Below are 20,194 nucleotides of genomic sequence, written 5' to 3' on the forward strand. Positions count from 1 at the left end.
ACAATAGGCTACTGACCAATCCACTCAGTCCTTCTCCTTTATCCTACAAATATATAATCCTTTCTCCAGATTCCTCCACTCCTTCTCCTGAAATGCCTAAAACTTCCTCTTCCTCCCCAGATGCCTCCCCTTGTTCTACTGAAAGGTCTGACAATCCCTTCCCTCCCTCAAACTTTTCTCTCCTGGCTCCAGAAACCCCCTTCCTCCATTCAAACTTTTCTCTCCTTGCTCCAGAAACTCCCCTCTTCCCTTCAAACTTTTCTCTCCTTGCTCCAGAAACCCCCCTCCTCCCTTCAAACTTTTCTCTCCTTGCTCCAGAAACCCCCCTCCTCCCNCTGTTCTCTCCTAGCTCCCGAAACACTCTCCTTACCTTCCAACTTTTGATTGTTTGTGACACATCAGTCAAGGTTTTTATATTTCATTTTTATATACATTTGTATATTTAACTTGAATATTTTCAGAATGTCAACTGTTGTTTAAATGTCTAAACGTAAACGAGACCGGATAGGGTATTTCCAGGCCAGGAGGGAGGTGTTAAGGGAAGCAGGTACTGCAATGTCTTGGTTAATATATTCCTCCGTAACCGTAAGAGCGCTTTAAAGATATATAATTTTATCAAGTCCTTTGTATATTTAAGTGGTTAATTATGACTATTTCCTTTGTTCTCTTGCTGCAGAAATCCGCAAATAATCTCAATTATAAATGATTAATTTATAGATAATCCTCTAAAGAGGTGTCCTTTATCAAAGTTATATTGACGCCCCTGATTTCTTTTATTGTTCAGCTCTGAGAAGAAGAATTGAGGCTGTTCGATTGTTAAAAATTTATAAAAATTTATTTTTTGGGAAGGCAGACTGCCTTGGGCCACAACCATTTTATGCCACATAACAGTTTTTTTTGTCCTCAGGCAGCCATGAGCGACAACCTGGGTATATTCCTAGAGAACGATTTTTGGACCCCCCCCCCAGCCCCCCCCTTCTATCAATTTTGTACATGGGTCTTAACTAACCTAACCCGTGGCCGCAGTGCTCGACCCCTAGCCCATCCTAGTCGCAGCGCTCGGCCCAGAAAGTGTCATAACCTAACCTAACCCTGAATAACAAAAAAATAAATGGTCATGTACAAAATTGATAGGAGGGGGGGGATCCAAAAATCGTTCAATAGGACAGACCCTTCTGTCATTTTAGCGTTTTTAAATGGAATATTTAGAGCATTCAAACTGCAATTTGTTTTGTTTTCAAATGCGTAATGTTAAGGTTATTGTCTTTGTAATGGGGATTTGGTAAGACATTAAGTATAAATTTTTAACAAGTATTTTCCTTGATTTAGTTAATCCAGTTCCTATCATCGTTCCTGAACCAGTTCATAACGTTGTTCCTGATCCAGTTCCTATCATCGTTCCTATACTCTATCCAGTTCCTGATCAAGTTCCTATACTCTATCCAGTGCCCGGTCAAGTTCCTCTTTATACCGATGTTCCTGATGATGATGATGACGATGTGGATTATGACTATCCATCTTCAGATGAGGATGAAGAGGAAGATATATCTCATGATTCAATTATAAGGCATGGGTATATATTTTGTTGTTTTCCAAATTATCATTTTTTTTTAAAACTTTACTTTTTTGAGTGAAGGTATCCAAAGTTTCATCTAGTCAGAAATTTCTCAAATCATTAATATATATCATTAATCATATCAATTATTAATATAATATATACCATTGTTTTAAGGGATTGGGCGATAAACAACCCAGCAGTTACTCATTCAATGATCAATGATCTAATTAGGAAATGAGAAATATTGTAATCATATTCTTAATGAAGTATATTTTTTTCCACATTCTAATTTTTAGTGACTCTGTTTTTTTGCCTAATTTTACCTGAACTTTAATTATTTTTGGGGAACATTTTGCGGGAAGCCAATGGATTTTTAAATTTCTTCACACCGTCAGACGATTTGCCACTGCAGGTTTTATGGAGAAAAAGGATGCAAGGTATAATATTCATATTGTCCTTTTCCCAGGTTTAAATTCTAATAATTTGCGTTTAAATGTACATTGTACAGTATATATATACTTTTTCTTGTACTTGTTCAATGTTCTTTGGAAACCACACTTGACATAAATCAGTTTTTCAAAATTAAAAACACATCTAGTTCATACTGGACCAGAAAAAGCTTGTCTGAGTTTTGTCGAATTATTTATTTGTTATTGATTATTGTTAATTAGGACATTACTGAAAACTCCGAGAAACCTAAGAACAGTAGAAATGAGTGGGGTTCAGTCTTATACCTACAATGTCAAGGATCAAATCTTGTCCTTGTTAAAAAGGTTAATTTTTTAAAATTTTCATTTACTTCTAATAGAATATTTTTTTGCTTGATAAAGTAAAGCTAAAATTTATTTATATTTGAAGTAATATTCTTAGGTATCCACCAGAGCTCAGCGAGAAATTAGACAAACTACATCTCCAGCTAAACATAGGTAAAATAAACTTTTATTGAATATTCCTAATTGCTAGGGTGGGTCGATTTTGGAACCAAATAAGAATAATAAATTTTTGGCGAAAAAACTAGTTTTTACAGGATCTGCTAAATTTTCTAAACTAACTGGTTTAATATTTAACGAATTCAATGTCTTAAAACAGTACCTTGTTGATATGTCTTGAACATTTTATTTTTTTGCTTTAAATTGATCTAATTTTTCCTTAAAAAAACTTCCATTTCTGTAAAAATGATGCAATCTATTAAGCTAGCTCACTTATATGACCCAAGGGGAGATTTATGCCTGGTTCAAGTATGAACATGTTATGTAATATTATCCAATATTAAAAATGATAAATCCACCTAAATTTGTGAACGATTAAAAAATGCGACTTGCAGAGTTTAAAGCTTAAATTGGTAGCCAAGTATATTGTGTTTTATTTATTTCTTAGATGGTCTTCCATTGTTTAAATCTTCGGGTGCTAGCTTCTGGCCACTTTTATGCTCCATTTCAAACATAAGGTATTTTATACCTAAATTTTTTTTAAATGGTTTAAGTCTTGGAAAAAATAAAAGAAAGGATCCAGAGATGGAATTTAAAGAATTTGAGCCGTGGTTTAAATCTGCGAAAACCCGGTTTAAATTAAGCGCCGGCTTAAATCTTGAAACATTTGATACAATTTTAAGTGGAACCAACCATATTTAAGCCAGGGCTTAAATTTAAACTGCCGCTCAAATTCTTTAAATTCGGCCACGGATCTTGAATTTTTTCTTAAAAATATAATTATTTCTCGACTAAATTTTGTTGTTTTATATATTTCATTCTTATTTTTGTTAATTTTCATACTCTAGCTGAATGGACTGCATTCAGGGACAAGTTTAATGACTTAAAAACATTATTACTTAAATTGAGAATTTTAAATATTGACAACAGAATATATTAGAATTCTTGCACAAAGATTGCCATCCCACTTTTCATTTAAGGCCCAATGTTGTTGTTCCCCTGCTGCTGTCTTACGGCCCAGGATCAAAGCCTAGCGATACAGATTTCCTGATAGAGGTTATAGATCAGCTTGCAGTTCTGGAGGCTGATGGATTTGAGTTCAATGGGAAGACTTTGAGGGTAAGTTACTTAATTGAGTAACATAAAGAGCTGAAATGATCCGGATCCAAATCCGGATCCGGATCCAGGTCCAGGATTTTTTAACAAAGCAAAATTTCGAAAATTTTTGTCTTATTTTTTTCTCGTATTTTATGCTAAAACTTGATGAACCATTCAGAAATCAGGAAATTTTATAATCTTGCTTTTTTAAATAGTTCAGACTTGGGCTTTAAGAGTAAAATTTTGTTGTTGGTGCAGTTTTTGGTTAATATTTTGCCAATTTAATCCGGATCCGTGAATTCGCATATTTTTGCGGATCGGGATCCAGGAAGCCAAAATCTTGCGGATCCAACGAATTCGGATCGGGATCCTAAGCACTGCAGTAATTTGGAACATGATAATTGTTATCAACATTGCTTTTAATTTAGCTTCGTTTAGGTTTCAATCAGTATATCAACATTGTTTTTAATTTAGCTTCGTTTAGGTTTCAATCAGTATGGTTGCAGACATCCCTGCATTTGCCTTTATCAAGTCAACTATATCTCATTCCGGTAAGCAAGAAAAGTAAAGGTTGATGAAATAAAGGGAAGGTTGATATTCAAATGATAATAGTGTATTATTATTAATTATTAATTAATTTTTAATTATTAATTGAATTATAGTTAGAATCTAAGAGGAAGAATGCAACTCTCACATATGTATTTAAGGAAAGTATTATTGTGGCAGATGCACCGCAGAAGGACATAAACCCCCTGGTGGAGGAATATTCTTTCCAAACTCGGAAATAGGAGAAAAAAGAACAGATCAGTCATTCAGGGGCAAACACCAGATTGAGCACCACAAACCCCCAGGTAGAATTAAATTGATTGTTTCGAGTTGCAACTTTCTGAATTTGTATGGGCGCTATATTCTTTGGTATGACTCATTTATTTACAATTTGCTCCTTATAGACGCAACAGACAGAAGGAAGATTAGTAGCGATCAAAAGCACTTATTTTTGTCGCCGTACGCCTATACCCCCTTTCGTTTTTCGCGAGCACTCCCTTTAAGCACAAGTAAATTATCAAATAATCAGCAAATTTTTTTATTTTATTCTTATTTAGGGGTTGTTTCCCCGATGACAAGGTTGCACACTATGGACCAAGTGAGAGACTACGCATTGGACTACATGCACTGTTGTTGCCTAGGTTAGTGAAAAATGCTATTGCTATGCTAATGCTATTAATTATATGATAACAAAAATAAAAATAAAAATGAACTTTTTCACACTTTTACGTTTTATAAAGGTTGTACATCAAAAATGCATGTACACATCAAATAGACATTTTTTTACTTAGGGTGCATGAAGACACTGTTAAAGCTGTGGCTTGGGAAGGGGCCTGCTTACCTTAGATTGTCCGCACAAGATATTCATGAGATATCGCTGGCGATGATAGGAATGAGAACGCATTGGCCTTTTGATTTTGCCAGGAAACCAAGAGGTTTCAAGGTATTTACACTATTTAAAAATCTAAATTTTGTTTAAGGCTGAGGCTAATGAATCTTCTCCCGATGAAAATAATTGTGACTGATTGTTACTATAAAACAAGTAGAACTGGGTTTCTTGTACATTACGTGGATTTTTTATAAGTTTTGATTTCAAGTGAAAGAAATTGGAATTGCCTATATTTGTTGATGTTTAAATACGAACTATCGTTGTATTCAGGCTTAATACTAATGAATTCTTTTCATTAGGATATTCGTTCTTCAAGGCTACAGAGTTCAGGAATATGTTGTTCTATATTGGGAAACTTGTTTTAAAGGTAAGAATAAATGATAACTAGTGGTATATATTATTCCATTAGAAAAAAAATAAAGTAGTTAGAAGGTTAAGGAAAAGTGAAATACAGGAAATAGCTAAAATACATAGTATTAGGCTAGGGGGAGGAAAAGAAAATTATTGATAAACTTTTATGGCTGTGAATTCATTTCATTGATATAATTTTTAAGCTAATAGGGATCCAGATATTGGTTCTCTCCCGAAAAAAATTACTTCTTAGATTTGCTGATTTTTGTCAATTACTGATTTACTAATTTTTATTAATCTTTTTCACTTATTTTTATGCTAAAACTTGATAAACCTTTTTTTTTTGTTAATTTTTTTTTTAACAGAGGTTTGAGAGCAAAAGGTTCTATTTACATTAATAAGTAGATACTCAGCATCTTGGATCTGGATCTTTGGATACTCGTAGTTTTGCAGGTTTAGATTTCTAGATTGTTGTGGATCATACGGATGCTTTATGTTTTCAGGGAACGCTTCATGCGGATGCCTACTCTCATTTTATCTACTTATCAGTTGCGCTCACTATCTTGATTAGTCCAAGGTATTTAACATTATCTATTCATAAAGGAATTGAGTCTTTGTCACAAACTCAAATATTCAAACCCCAATATCTTTGGAGCCTGACGTTGTAAACCTTTCATAATCCAAGCTCAGAATATTTGTTCTAAAAGAATTTATAATTTGAAATATCTAGGGTCTACATTGATTGGTTACATAGATATAGTGAAAACAGAATTGTTCATTTAATATCTTAATATATAACAGTATCATTGCACATGTCATGCTAACTCTCCTCACTCCTCACTCCTCAGGGAGTCAGAGGGTTGCCGGGAGGTGTGGTTTCCTGGTAACATTCGTGTTTTTGGGATGTCATAATAGATAGATAGATAGATATTTATTGTCATTAATATTTATTTGAATTTTTTTATTGAGACCCATTCAAAGAATGTCTCAAGGAATCCGTGTTAAGTATGGTTTGAATTTAAATTTGGTTTTCAAGCAGTGTTTACGATGCATTAAAATTAGCAAAGAAATAAATAAAGTATTTTGATTTTTTCCTTTGTCAAAAATATTAGTCAATTTAAAAGAAGTTCATGACATTTTTACCTAAAAGTTATTTTTTATTAACTTATTAACTTATTTATTAACTTATTTATATTAATAATAATAAAATATTTTTTAGAGATTTGGCCCGTTAGACAACAGCTCGGCATTTAAGTTCGAAAATTTCTTGGGGCAGTTGAAGAAGAGAGTACGGTAATATTTTCTCCTTCACAATTGTAACTTTCTGTGACATTCATTAACATTTATTCACAGTAAAGTAAAGTCCGATTCACATATGTATCTTTTTAGCCTAATATATTAAACATTTGTGTTTTGAAATTGAAAATTGTGGAAAATGGTGAACAGAGTACATTAATTAAGCATTTTAACAAAATTAAACTTATTTAGAAAAAAATTCTTATTTGCAGAAACGGCAAGGAGCCGTTGAAGCAGGCGGTGGCCCGGTTAGCTGAGCAGGATACGAGGCCTGTTGTCCTGAAGACCAAGCCAGAGTACTCCTTTAAACCCCCAAACAACTGCTACATCTCCACATCAACATCTCCACGTCTCACATCCCCAACCCCTGTGCTTCTAACTGGGAAGTATGGGGATGATTACAGTGCAAAAGTGTATCTGGTTACAAGTGATATTTTCGATATGCCCCTACCCTCAAGGGAAATACTGAACTTTAAGTTAGGCGCAGCTTCAGACATAGTGTTGAGCGCGGATGAACTTGCTGAGCTAACCCTGATAAGGGCAGTTAAACTTCCCTGCTATAATGAGGAATATATCATGCCAATGTTGCATGATGACACCGTGCAGTGCTTCTAGTTGAACTATATATTTGTAAATAAACTATGTTCCAGACTTCAAAATGTCTTCAAAACGGTATAGAAACAAGGAGGGGAGCGGTCATCGGATTAAGAAGAAAAAAACGGACGAAGACTTTATCAGTCTAGGTAATGCATAAGATTCTATGTAATAAGTTACTAACGATGATTTAGGTCAAATGACAATTTTTTACAGGGTCTCAGATAATCTGTAGGATTTTTGTCTGATAAGAGTTAAGAATTTGTTTCTTCGTGTTTTGATTCCTTACGGTTGTACTTATGTAGGACAAGAAAATTCTTAACAAAGACGATTTTGTCACTCAATTTCAACGTTTATTGGGACACCCTGTAATAAACAATATCATTATCACTGGTTCTACAGTCTACAGTGTAATGTATGCTTTCAATAAGTTTATTTAATAGAAATGCAGTTGCAGAACANTTTATTCGAAACTTTTGTGTTATGAATCTTGGGATATAGTATGATGCGCTCCACCCTGAGGTTCTGTCGGTTTCCCTTTCAGATCTTTTATTATTATTATCAGACTTGTGCATTATTTTTATTCCTCCTCAATTTCAAGGTCGTACACGGCTTAGATTACTTAAATTGAGTGATCGAGCAATCAAATTTTATCATCGCCTACTTTAGAGATCAATATCAAGTATTTAAAATTAACAATAATCAAAACTTTTTTAGATGTGTGTGGTAGATCTGCGGATACTAAAATTATTGGTATTGATACTAAAATTATTGTTTATACTTTATAGAATCCGTGGACAAAAGATGTAGCTGATGCTGATCCTCTGAAGGCTGAAATGATCGAATTGAAGTGAGTACTTTTTCATATTTAATTTCCTGGACTGAAGACATAATTCAACATTTTTCTATTCTATTTATGGAGTGAGTTTTCTGATGCACAATGTTACCCCTTAAAGTCAGTGTAAATATGATAATCATCACACTCTTTTTATCGAAATGTGAGTTTTTCAATTGTAAAAAGTGTCTTCCGGTTTTCAGCAAAAATTGAAAATATTCATCACTCTAGCTCTGAGAATATGTAGGATTACTTGAAGTTACTCTGCAGTTCCAAGAAAAATATGATATTAAATGTGTTCATACGGAAGCGTATGAAACCATAGTTCGTAAAGAATGTCTTAACCATCTCACAATGAGGGCTGGGGGGGCTGCTGGTCATTGTCCTTAAAAAAAAATAAAAAATAAAACAATAGATCTAAGCCTTAGACATGTATTCCTATCTCAACTTTAAGGGAAAAATAACCCCTCAAATTTTTATTATTAAAACTAGCAAAATCAGGGTAGGGTTTAGCAAGTCTCCTTCCACTATAAATTCAAATTTAAAATATTTAAAATTAAAACATTTTTCAGGAGGAAGCTGGATCTCTTGGTAACTAGTATAAAGTAAGTCTACGAAGTATAATAGTGTTCGCGAAGGGGGGGGGGTTATTAATGTAGATATATTCTCTTGAAAATCTTTTCCATTATTTTAATTTTTCTTCTTCTTCCCTACTTTTCCGTTTGAACCTTAACCTCCCTTAACTTCCCCTTTCCTTTAGTTCGTTTTTCATCATTCCTATTATTTCTTCCTGTTACACTTTCCTATTTTCTTCAGTGTATTTTATTTGGTTTTCTTATGGTCATTATATGGTCATAGAAAAAATTAACAAAATTATTCCTTAATTTTTCTTTCAATATTTTAACAATAATTTTAATAATATTATTATTACACTTTCTTCCTATGCATAATATACTATTATACCACATTCTTAGAGGATTTGAATACAATAATAAGAATTATTGTTGATTTTGACTACGTAGTAAATCCTACAAGATTGTGGTATAATAGTATATTATGCGTAAGAAGAAATAATAATATTATACCACCTTTACACGAATAATTATAATTATTACACAAAATGGGTGACCATAACAAGAATTATTCCTGATTTGGCCACGTAGTAAATCTATAAGAATGTGGTATAATAACTGATATGTTTCAGTGAAAAGGATAAGAGCTCGAAAGTCCAGCACAGGGAAATAGTGAACAGATTTCATGAGGTTTGTCAGCCGAGGGAAGAGCAGGGTAAGAATTAGGTTTTATAGTTACATTGAAACCCCTCAGAGATAGTCCAGGTATATTTATGTACACAGGTGCACAGGTTCACAGTAGGAGATAGTCCAGGTATATTTATGTACACAGGTGCACAGGNGCATCTTTTGGATTGATTTAAACACGTTCAACGTCAATATTCAGAATATTTTATCTTTTCTTAACCTTTAAACATGTATAACCAGGGGAGTGCAGCACCCCCCCTCCCCCTCAAAAGTAACCCTAGGATAATATCATGTATAATATAATGAATATTTCTAGGTTGCCTATGTTCGATCATTTGCGGATAAAAACTTGAACCAGGCAGTGAGAGGGTTTCTGAATACCCTGGCAGCTCCAGGGGAACTAAAACTGTATAACAGAGAAGGGAGAAACAAGAAAAATGCAGTCGTCAAAAAGAGGGGCTTCAGGATTTTCTTTCCTTTGCTTTACAAGACTATGAAAGGTTGGTTCCGAAAAAATAAAATTTTGACATGTTTTTAAAAAATAAAGTTTAAAATTGTCAACATTGGATGTTGAGGTAAAAATTAACCTTTGACCAAATTTACGTTTTTATGCTTTATTGATAAAAGTTAATAATTGCCCAAAGAATTGTTCATCTGGTTAGGATAAAAAGAGTAAATATCTAAATTTTGATGACAGTAGATAAAATTTTTGTTGTTGCACACTTGTAAATGTTTGTTCTATTACAGTTGAGTTTGCCCTGCAGACAGGAAGAAAACAGGCTGAAGTGGATAACTCTATCTCACAAGTTTTGAAATATGCTACGGTATGCTTCTTTATTATTTTTTTTAATCAGGATGGCCAATAATTTTAAGAAACCTAGATTAAAAAAGCAAGCATATTTGTGAAAAAGTAAATCATGGGCGAAAAAAAGCTCTTTTTAAGGTGTGGAAAGTTTTTTAAATTTTAATCATAGCAGGATAAAAAACCTCATCTACAAAACTTTATCCAACTTCGGAGATTTATATTATGAGAAATTAACAATATATCTCATTTTGAGGTGTAGTGGAAAAGAAATTTGATTATAAAAAGAATTAGGAAATATTTTTTTTAACATCGTTGAACATACATCAATTAAATTACAAAAATTCAAATCTAGTACAATAACCAAAATATGGCGTGTTACAATTGATACTGATTTTATTGCTTTTAACTGAGTATTTATTTTCAGAATGATCGTGATGTGACCATTCCTCCTCTGGCCGATCCTGATGTAAATGTGCCTGCAGTAGACGATCCTCCTATGGCAGATCCTCCTCTGGCCTATCCTTCTCTGGCCGATCCTTCTCTGGCCGATCCTGCTGTTGATCTGGACCATCCTGAGCGCCGTGTAAGATCTGAAAATAGCTCCAGGTCTAGCTCGGGCAGCTCAGGGAGCTCTGGTAGATCTGAGAGCTCGGGTAGCTCTGGTAGCACTGAGCACTCTGGTAGCTCTGAGCGCTCTGGTAGCTCTGAGCGTTCTGTTAGCTCTGAGCGCTCCGGTAGCTTCGAGGGGGATGAGGATTAGTTCGAGTTAGTTCAAGCTCCGAGAACTCTGGTAGCTCCAGAAATTGGTACATTTCTCTAACTATAAACTTAAAAGTGTAAATTACAAAGTGAACACGTTATACTAATATACTTATATAAATTTCCTGTGATACAGAAAGTGTGATATACTAAAATGTGATGCCCTGACGTCTGACGTCTAAAACTATATGTTTGATTAGTTTATTTTTAAAATATACTTTTCGGTTTAACAATTTTACATTACTAAAGGTAGACAAAATTATTATTATTTTCAAAGCCAACTGTATAATTGTTGTAACAGACCTGTAAAACGTGTAGAATTTTCCCTTGGTATGCTTGCCATAAAGAGGTTGCTGTAGAGGTCGTTGGAGGTTGAAGTAGGTTGACAGTTAGTCGTGAGAGGTCGTAGCAGGTCGGTTATAGACGGGGGACGACGCCAGTATAGGTTTGGTTGGTCGAAAAGAGGTCGCTGTGGAGGTCGTTGGAGGTTGTAGTAGGTTGACAGTAGGTCGTAGCAGGTCGATCAAGGTCAAAGGACGACGCCAGGATAGGTTTTTTTGGTCGTAGAGAGGTCGCTGTGGAGGTCGTTGGAGGTTGTAGTAGGTTGACAGTAGGTCGTACCAGGTCGATCATAGACGGAGGACGACGTCAGATTAGCTTTGTTTGGTCGTAGAGAGGTCGTTTGTAGGTTGTTGGAGGTTGTAGTAGTTCGACAGTTGGTCGTAGCAGGTCGGTTATAGACGGGGGACGACTCCAGTATAGGTTTGGTTGGTCAAAAAGAGGTCGTCAAGGTGACGTCGCTACAAGGTCGAAAACGGTCCGTTTTGCGTCAAGGCGACGTCTAAACGACTTAAAATCGACTTCAGATCGAAGTCGCCCCGACGTTGGCCCGACCAAAGACGACGTCGCCCTGACGTTAAGTCGACGTCAGTTGGTTATGTGGGTTCCAGGTCCTGGATCAACACTGGCAAAAAAATGTTTCCAGATCCTAAGCACTGTCTAGAATAAGTTAAAAAAACATTTGTATAAACTATAAAATATAAGTTTAATAGGGATGAGAAATTGTAATCAAGTTTTGATAAATATTGAATTGATAATCTAGATTTCATTTATTTCAGAGCCTGGGATGTTATACACAAGAATTTTTCTGACGTGAGGTCCAACTCACATTTTACTCTACATCAATTGCAACAGAAGTATAGAAACTTAAAAAATCTGGCAAATAAGGTAATTTAAAGACAGTGTTTATTAGTAAACATGTGCACTGATGGATTTAGATTATTTATCACCGTAAGCCTATACCCCCTTTCATTTTTTGGGAACACTCCATTTAAACATATTTTCAATTATGATTCACAACAATACCCTTTAGAGCTTTGACTGATCATGTATGCATTTGATATCTTAGTTTTTTAATTGATTATTTTCTTTTGTGGTTTCTCTATAAAAGTGTCCTGTGCATTTCCCGCTTCAGAAACAGGGGGGGGGGATCCCATTGTCGCCTATGAGGGCACCCCCTACACAAAAGCTCTAGTAGGAGCCTAGCTAAAGCCTATTTATTCACACAATAGCACACAAATTTTATCTAGAATGCTGACGAAGAAGCCTATAATGCTCTCATAAGGAGCAATCAGGCAGAGCAGAACAGAACTGGAGGTGGTACACCTACTCAAGCAGTGCCATGTATTACTATATTTAGCTTTACAATGAATTTGTTTGTAGTTTGTTTGGATGTCCGATCAAAACTCAGGAACCCCTTGCACAGTGGTTCTAGAAGCCGATTTAACATGTTACATGTCTGAATTTATATTATAACTTTTTTTGTTTTTTAAGTTTCAATTCTGAAAAATTTCCAAAAAGTAAATTTGTGTCATACTTTGCATTTTCGAAAACTTTATTTTTAAATCATTTTTTGGGGCAATATTTTTATTATCAAAATCTTACTTTTTTCGCAAATTAGTTAATTGTGTATCAGACTAAAACTTTTTTGGTTTTTAAGTTTCAAATTTTCAAAATTGGATAAATAATATTTGTATCATAAATTTTTCATTTTAGAAAAAATATTTCAAAATAATTTTTTGAGGGAAATATTTTTGCTGTCCAAATCATACTTTTTATCACAATCTCATAATGATGATGATTTTTTTGGCTATTAGGGCAAACATGTGGCATACACCATTTTATAGGACATGTTCTACAGTTTTAGAATTAAACATGGTTTAGTTTTGCCAAATTAGCCGTTTCTGAGATAATTTGATTTATCTGAAAAAATTAGGAGATATTTTTGCAAAAATACATGACTTTTTTAAAATTTATTATCTTCTAAATAGCTCAACTTCTTCAAAATTCACTTTTTTGACTTGAAATTTTTTATTTAAGTACAGTTACAAAAATATTTAACCAAATTTTTGGATTTTTTATGAATGCTTTAGAAACATTGACGCACATGTAAGGGAAAATGTGTGTTTTTCTTATGACAAATATGAGATAAGTGAAATTTCCATTTTCGTTGAACTTTGAAACCTCAGAACTTTTCCCTGAATCGGTTCGGTAATAAAGATGTCATATTAAAAATATCAGCAAAATTCATAACGACTGTGCCTTGGCTGATATAACATTTTTTTCCCAATAGAACCATGGGAAGATTCTAAGTTGACTGGGTTGACTTTTATAGAGAGATGTAAAGGCATAGCTGGGTTACATTCTAGTTTATTTTTATTTATGGTCTACTGGTTATTATTATAAATGTTAGATGTATTGTTTTCACCTTTAACTAATATATGGATTTATTTTTAGAACTTGCCGGAGAACATGTATCAAGTTATGGTGCAACGCATCCCAACTCTTCATTTCTTGATTTAAGTAGCAGCAACGATGAGGAGGAGCGTACATCTCATAAAATTCACAGGAGATCAATGTCTCCTGTATATAGCTCTCCCTTACGTCTCACCCCTCCTCTTTCTACTCCTGTCGCACTCATTCCCCCATTTACTCCACCTCTTCCAGGATCCATTTTATCCATTCATATACCAGATTCCTTCCGGGTCAGAGAGACTGGATCAAGGTCCGAAGAAGTAACCACTGTGAGATCTCCCCAGGCAGGTCCCTCCCGGGTCAGAGAGACTGGATCATGGTCCGGAGAAGTAACCACTGTGAGATCTCCCCAGACAGGTTTCTCCCGGGTCAGAGAGACTGCATCAAGGTCAAGAGAATTAACTACTGTGAGATATCCCCAGGCAGGTTCCTCCCGGGTCAGAGAGACTGGATCAAGGTCAAGAGAATTAACTACTGTGAGATATCCCCAGGCAGGTTCCTCCCGGGTCAGAGAGACTGGATCAAGGTCCAGAGAAGTAACTACTGTGAGATCTCCCCAGGCAGGTTCCTCCCGGGACAGAGAGACTGGATCAAGGTCAAGAGGATTAACTACTGTGAGATCTCCCCAGACAGGTTCCTCCCGGGTCAGAGAGACTGGATCAAGGTCCAGAGCAGATCCTGGCTGGAGAAGTAGAATGGTTGAGACTGGTTCTCAAAGAGAATTGGTAAACATTTTGATATATAATTCAATAATTAAAAAATGAAACATTTAACAATATTGTTTTTATTTTATTAGTTGTTTGTAACTTTGCAAAAAGGGAAGGAAGGAAGGAAGGGGGTTTTCATTTTCAAAATAGTTTTTACTTCATAAATTAAATTAAATATAGGATTCCAGTTATGTATATTTTCTTAAAAAATCTTCACTTTTTGTAAACAAGAAATAATTTTTAGGGGGAAATGAATAATATTTTTGGTATAAAGTATCAAAAAGGGTGAAAAAAGTTGCCTTTTAATATATAATTTTTCAGTTTTTCCCCCCAAATTATAAGAGAAAAATTTCTCAGAGGAAATTCTGAAAAATATATACCACTGGAGGATTTTTTTCAGAAAACATCTTAAATATGTCATAATTTGTTTAAGGGTACAATGACGGTAGATGAAGAAAGATTTGCTTGACATCAGCTCTAAATAATCGAGCACAGGAATGAAGTGTACCTCAGCAAATTGAAACAATGGGTTAGTAAAATACCTTGTTTTTCCAGGGTACATTCACCTTTACCAAATTGAATACATGGGGGGGGGGTGTTGTCACGTAATCAGTTTTTAAACAATCCTGAAAGGAAGAAGATTTGACATAATTAGTTTTACTATAACCACAACAAAATTTGTTAACGAATGATGACATTTTCTGGACGCTGGAACTAACATAAATCCAAACTTTATGGACATTAAAAAAAATTGCATGCTGAGTACGGACAGGCACAAAAACATGAATTTTGTAAAAAAAAATATTCTGGATTTTTCTTAGTTTCACCTTGCACTACTTGAACCACATAATTAAAATGTAATTTATAATTGTTCCAAAAAGTGAGATGTGAAACCGAATTAATTTTACAGCAGTTAGCAGATAAAAACATCCTACTCCCGTCATCTCCGCAAAGAATGGATAGGCAGTGTTTTCAATTACTGATTTTCATTTGGGAGTATAACCCTTTCACGATTTTTGAAGGGTAGGGTTCCAACTTAATGAGTTAAAGAGTGGTCGCAAAATCAATTAGTAAATATTGGTACTACGGTGACGGACAGAAAACTCTGAAATAGGAAGACGACTTTTAGAATAAAGTTATGAATTTGAAGGCTCCAATGTGCATCGGAAACAGCAATTGTGTAGAGTAAACAGACCCATTTTACTTATTCATTGATTGGTTAAATTGGTCAAGTATAAATATTTGCGTTGTAACAATATCAAATACATGTCTTCTTCCAATTCCAATGTTTATGGTTATCACTGTATTTTCACAAAGGAATGAATTTTTTGATTTGCACCCCTCATCCCCTCTAGTCTCTAATGTGAATTTAGTGCAATCAGTAATTGAAAAACATTTTGACAGAGATGAAAATGATATATAAAATTTTAATGTAAATGGAATTTGTATAAATATGTAAATTTTATCAAACCTCAGAGTTTGGTATCAATGCTTATTCTGGATCTAACCTCAGAGTTTGGTATCAATACTTATTCTGGATCTAACCTCAGAGTTTGGTATCAATACTTATTCTGGATCTAACATTGTAATTAAATCTTGTGAAAATTTAAATGTTAATGGAATCTCATATAATATATATACATAATGTAAATTTTATCAAACCTCTGAGTTTGGTATCAATACTTATTCTGGATCTAACCTCAGAGTTTGGTGGTGCTATGGAAACGCCTCAACACGGAAATGCCTCAACATGGAAACAGACCCAAAAGTGAGTTTGGGTCCGTTTCCTTCTTTTTTCAAGAATTATCGGAAATCCCTCAAAAACTAAAAAGTGTTGAGGGATTTCCGAATATTTTGGGTCGGTTTCTGCTATATTTACATTTGATTTGTTTCCCGTTTTTTTTGGTCCGTTTCCTCTTTTTTTTGGGTCAGTTTCCGGTTTTCAGAAAAAGTTTTAAACTCTCAGTTTGTTGATCGGTTTCCCCTTTATTTGGGTCCGTTTCCTCTTTTTTTGGGTCCGTTTCCTCATTTTTTGGGTCCGTTTCCGATTTTCAGAAAAAGTTGTAAATTCTCAGTTTGTTGATCGGTTTCCTCTTTTTTTGAATTTATGATTGATCATTATATCCAACATTTATAATCTTATTTCATTTTCGATTTTATATAAGTTATATCAATAAACAGTTATCAAATATGATTATCAGTTAGAAGTTTGCCACGCTTAGTCTCAGAATGTTCTCTAGATTTTGCCACAAACCCAAATATTCTAATCCCTAAATCTTTGCACCGAGTGGTGTAAACCTTTGATATTTCAAACTTAAAATATTTTACCAAATTCCAAGTTTGAATACAGTTTGGAACTTTTTAAAAACAAATTCTAGGGGGGGGGNAGGAATCGGGGGGGGGGGTAAATAACCCCAATAACCCCCATTTTTTACGCCACTGCCGGGTAACTTCTTGAAATTGGATGAAATGTTCTTGAAGGATTTTCAGCATTTTTACTTTTTCTTTTTTACTTTTGATACAACTTTTTATCTTAAACAAAAATGTGTTCTGCATTATTTTGTTTAATCACAGTGGGTTTTAAAAAAAAGAAAAGACCAAAATGTTAATCAGTAAACCAAAAAAGCTCACACAACTCAAGGATGATCATTCTAGGTAATAAAATGGAAAGAGCTAACTCCAACATGAACCAGTTCCAAGCATAAAGCAAAACTTCTGAGTTGAAGCATTTTTCGAAATAACCCCCCTTATTTATGCTTGGTTATTATTGCTTAGTTGATGATTTGGCAAAGATAAAAACAAGTTATCTTAGAAATTGACTGTCTAAATTTCGTACAATCATGTCTGAAATATCGTCCTTTGAGGGTAGCCCTGTATTTCCTAAGAGTTGCAGGAAATGTTCCGAACAGATTTTGAGGAACAGTTTTGATCCAGAAGGAGATGAAAACTCCAATTAAAGCCAAAACCGTAATATTTTATTGAAACCAGATACTAATGAAAATTAATCATTTTTTAAAAACCGGAAACGGGCCCAAATAAAGAGGAAGCCTACTAACAAACTGAGATTTTAAAATTCTTTTTTGAAAACCGGAAACAGACCCAAAAAAAGAGGAAACCGATCAACAAACTGAGAATTTACAACTTTTTCTGAAAATCAGAAACGGACCCAAAAAAGAGGAAACGGACTCAAAAAAAGAGGAAACCGATCAACAAACTAAGAATTTTAAACTTTTTCTGAAAACCGGAAACCGACACAAAAAATGAGGAAACAGATCAAAAATATTGGGAAATCCCTCAACAATATAAGACCCTGATAAAAAGGAATCCAAACTAAAAATCGAGGAAACGGATAAAAAAAAAACGGGAAATTCCTCTAAAAATTGGATTTGAGGGATTTCCGATAATTTTTGAAAAAACAGGAAACGCCTCAAAAAAATTAATTTTTGGGAAATTTCCGTTTTTTTTGGGTCTGATTCAGTGTTGAGGTGTTTCCATAGCACCATGATTTTGCCCTTAGAAATGAGTTAAGGGAGTGTAATACATGTCTCTAGTCCAACTTTTCAATCGTGTAAGGAAGGATTTAAAAATAAGTTCAAGAAGTAAGTTGAAACGAAGTTCAAAAATGATTATTGTACATTTTGACAATTATTAACTTGTGACACATGTTCTTATGTCCAATTTTCAAGGGCTTTTTGAATATGCAAATTTTAAGCCCTATAGCTTAATTTTATAGAAATGTATTAACCATTTCTTTTTTTTTGAAACACCAACCCGCCGTTTGACTGTCCTCCACCCTACTCTATGCATAAAAAAAATGTTTTGCAAAGTTTTAGTGTTGTTTTTAAGTTATTCAACAAAAACCAAATGGATCCCCCCCCCACATTGTGTTAGGGTTAAAATAGATAATAATATATAAAGATGAAATAACTGTATCTCCTGTTTGGTTAGTCAAATACCATTACACACAGTCCATCTCAATGCCATGCATGGAATTAAACTGGAAAAAACTTAATTAGGAAAAAATACAATAAAACTTAAGGTATTAAAGATATTGAATTAATTTGAGAGGATGTTACAAATACAATTGGTGTATTAGAAGTTGTATTTGCTGTTGAGGATAATACTGGAATTGTTGAGTTAGTTAGGTAAGATGCTTCTGGATGTATAGAACTAAATGCTGAGGATAATACTGGAATTGTTGAGTTAGTTAGGTAAGATGCTTCTGGATGAACCTTCAATGAATTGAACAATTACTCCCATTCGACTCCCTACCTCAATAAGTGACTGGAAACCTCTGTAAATCTTACTGACCATGCCTTGAATAAAACAGGCAAAAAAATTGGGTGACCTCAAGTCTATGTATCAATGGAAAATCTGGCATGCAGTTGAATATAGACTTTGAGAACTACAGCCAAAATTGATAAACCCATTGTACTCATTATTTAAAACAGTAAATTCTACCTCAAAATCAAGCAATAATCTAAGATATGTTGGGTGTAGAGAAAGATACAGAAAAACAATGTATACAAATACTTAATCCAGTTGTAAGATCTAGATACAGAAACAAATGCAAAGGTTTCAGACCAAAAGGAATACACAACACAGTATAACTGCGCAAATGATCAGAGATTTTAGGGAATTTTTAAAAATTTGCTTGGGAAGATGACAGGGAAACAGAATAATTAAAACAAGAAAAAGAAAATTGTTAAAAAACATGTAATAAGTGCAGCAATAATAGTCATGAATAGCTGAAGAATAAAGAATCTAATCTTGAGAAAACATGTAGTAGAATTTAATATGCTATTGTAGATAAATATATTAACTACAGTCAACTGGTTCATCAATAATCCATAATGTAAAACAAATGTTTGAAATTATGATCATAAATATCGTAATTAATGTTTGCTCATCATGCAATATTCTAAATATCAAATTAAGAATTAAAATTACATCCTCAGATCAAAATATTTTATTTTTCCATCTGTTAACATCTTTTTATGTCATGCAAAACTATCAACACAACATGCTCTGGATACTTTATTGCTGAAAATTTTCATGAATTTTTTTTTTATTACTTAGTTAAGCTACTTTAAGAAGTTACCCCCAAGGTGTGGGGGGGTATCCAAATCCAATGTTAACCCTATAAAGGCTAAGTGGTCTAAATCTATTTAAAGACTGGGGGAGGGCGTCTTAAGCCCCCCCCTAAGAAAGGCCTAAGAGAATAGATACAGGGTTGAAATGCATGTTCATAGCCCAATTTTTCAAGGCCTGCTCATTGAAAAAAATAGATAAATAACTTTTATAGTTTGGGTGCTAGGAAGGGTTGAACACTCAAAAAATAATTTTTGTTTTATACAAATATCAAAGTGTGAACCATGTTCATATATCCAATTAGGGCTTTTTAAAAATAAATTTTTTTGACCTGTAGCTTTAGTCATAAAAAAGTTATGGGCTACTTTATATTCATTTTTTAAACAGACTTTTTATTGCTCTACCCTATGCTTAAAAAAAAATCCTACAAAATTTCTATTTATGAAGAGTGAAAAAATTTTATGAAGATGGTGTCAAAATAAGATTGCTATGGCAAAATAACTAGATGGGGGCCAGATGCCCCCTTCTCTAGCCTGTTAAGGGTTAAATGCTGCATTTTGGAAAAAAAAGTTTAAAAAGAGCTCTTTCACTAAAGATACTCTAAATCTAGAAATCACCAGAATTAAACACTTAACAAATTGAGGGGGATAGGCGTTTGATGCA

The 20,194-nt window shown here is 34.0% G+C and overlaps 4 protein-coding genes and 1 long non-coding RNA gene across 5 annotated transcripts; all 5 read left to right on the top strand.

Annotated features, from left to right (window-relative positions):
* The first annotated feature begins 349 nt into the window (after positions 1-349).
* On the top strand, positions 350-5,969 carry LOC111710681 (uncharacterized). Its single transcript, XM_023484801.1, has 14 exons — positions 350-547; positions 1,330-1,567; positions 1,733-1,789; positions 1,954-1,995; positions 2,230-2,331; positions 2,429-2,484; positions 2,936-3,005; positions 3,468-3,606; positions 4,070-4,136; positions 4,293-4,436; positions 4,689-4,772; positions 4,923-5,074; positions 5,320-5,387; positions 5,875-5,969. Exons 1-13 carry the CDS (start codon positions 481-483, stop codon positions 5,383-5,385), a joined length of 1,284 nt encoding a protein of 427 aa, XP_023340569.1. The 5' UTR covers positions 350-480; the 3' UTR covers positions 5,386-5,387; positions 5,875-5,969.
* A 219-nt stretch (positions 5,970-6,188) lies between these two features.
* On the top strand, positions 6,189-7,318 carry LOC111710679 (uncharacterized). The gene is made up of 3 exons (XM_023484799.1): positions 6,189-6,254; positions 6,591-6,664; positions 6,880-7,318. The coding sequence occupies exons 1-3, from the start codon at positions 6,189-6,191 to the stop codon at positions 7,280-7,282; spliced, it is 543 nt and encodes a 180-aa protein (XP_023340567.1). The 3' UTR covers positions 7,283-7,318.
* Positions 7,319-8,047: 729 nt separating this feature from the next.
* Positions 8,048-9,383, top strand: LOC111710678 (uncharacterized). The gene is made up of 3 exons (XR_002767104.1): positions 8,048-8,111; positions 8,669-8,701; positions 9,301-9,383. It is a non-coding gene; the product is annotated as an uncharacterized LOC111710678 (long non-coding RNA).
* A 293-nt stretch (positions 9,384-9,676) lies between these two features.
* LOC111710682 (uncharacterized) lies at positions 9,677-11,601 on the top strand. The gene is made up of 3 exons (XM_023484804.1): positions 9,677-9,855; positions 10,103-10,179; positions 10,585-11,601. Exons 1-3 carry the CDS (start codon positions 9,849-9,851, stop codon positions 10,918-10,920), a joined length of 420 nt encoding a protein of 139 aa, XP_023340572.1. The 5' UTR covers positions 9,677-9,848; the 3' UTR covers positions 10,921-11,601.
* Positions 11,602-13,638: 2,037 nt separating this feature from the next.
* Positions 13,639-14,996, top strand: LOC111710683 (uncharacterized). The gene is made up of 2 exons (XM_023484805.1): positions 13,639-14,458; positions 14,874-14,996. The coding sequence occupies exons 1-2, from the start codon at positions 13,700-13,702 to the stop codon at positions 14,907-14,909; spliced, it is 795 nt and encodes a 264-aa protein (XP_023340573.1). The 5' UTR covers positions 13,639-13,699; the 3' UTR covers positions 14,910-14,996.
* The last annotated feature ends 5,198 nt before the right edge of the window (positions 14,997-20,194 follow it).

This window comes from Eurytemora carolleeae, unplaced genomic scaffold, assembly GCF_000591075.1.
Source record: "Eurytemora carolleeae unplaced genomic scaffold, Eaff_2.0 scaffold1086, whole genome shotgun sequence".
NCBI classification, from domain to species: domain Eukaryota; kingdom Metazoa; phylum Arthropoda; class Copepoda; order Calanoida; family Temoridae; genus Eurytemora; species Eurytemora carolleeae.

What these genes read in the sequence shown, in the direction of transcription:
- LOC111710682 (XM_023484804.1), top strand. An exon ending in AAGTTTTGAAATATGCTACG is followed by an intron (nt 10,180 to 10,584) that starts GTATGCTTCTTT and finishes ATTTATTTTCAG; the next exon opens with AATGATCGTGATGTGACCAT.
- LOC111710681 (XM_023484801.1), top strand. Translation starts at nt 481, where the DNA reads ATGTCTAAACGTAAACGAGACCGGATAGGGTATTTCCAGGCCAGGAGG. An exon ending in ATGATCAATGATCTAATTAG is followed by an intron (nt 1,790 to 1,953) that starts GAAATGAGAAAT and finishes TCACACCGTCAG; the next exon opens with ACGATTTGCCACTGCAGGTT. An exon ending in TGAGCACCACAAACCCCCAG is followed by an intron (nt 4,437 to 4,688) that starts GTAGAATTAAAT and finishes ATTCTTATTTAG; the next exon opens with GGGTTGTTTCCCCGATGACA.
- LOC111710679 (XM_023484799.1), top strand. Translation starts at nt 6,189, where the DNA reads ATGCTAACTCTCCTCACTCCTCACTCCTCAGGGAGTCAGAGGGTTGCC. An exon ending in CCGGGAGGTGTGGTTTCCTG is followed by an intron (nt 6,255 to 6,590) that starts GTAACATTCGTG and finishes AATATTTTTTAG; the next exon opens with AGATTTGGCCCGTTAGACAA. An exon ending in CAGTTGAAGAAGAGAGTACG is followed by an intron (nt 6,665 to 6,879) that starts GTAATATTTTCT and finishes TCTTATTTGCAG; the next exon opens with AAACGGCAAGGAGCCGTTGA.
- LOC111710683 (XM_023484805.1), top strand. Translation starts at nt 13,700, where the DNA reads ATGGATTTATTTTTAGAACTTGCCGGAGAACATGTATCAAGTTATGGT. An exon ending in CTGGTTCTCAAAGAGAATTG is followed by an intron (nt 14,459 to 14,873) that starts GTAAACATTTTG and finishes AATTTGTTTAAG; the next exon opens with GGTACAATGACGGTAGATGA.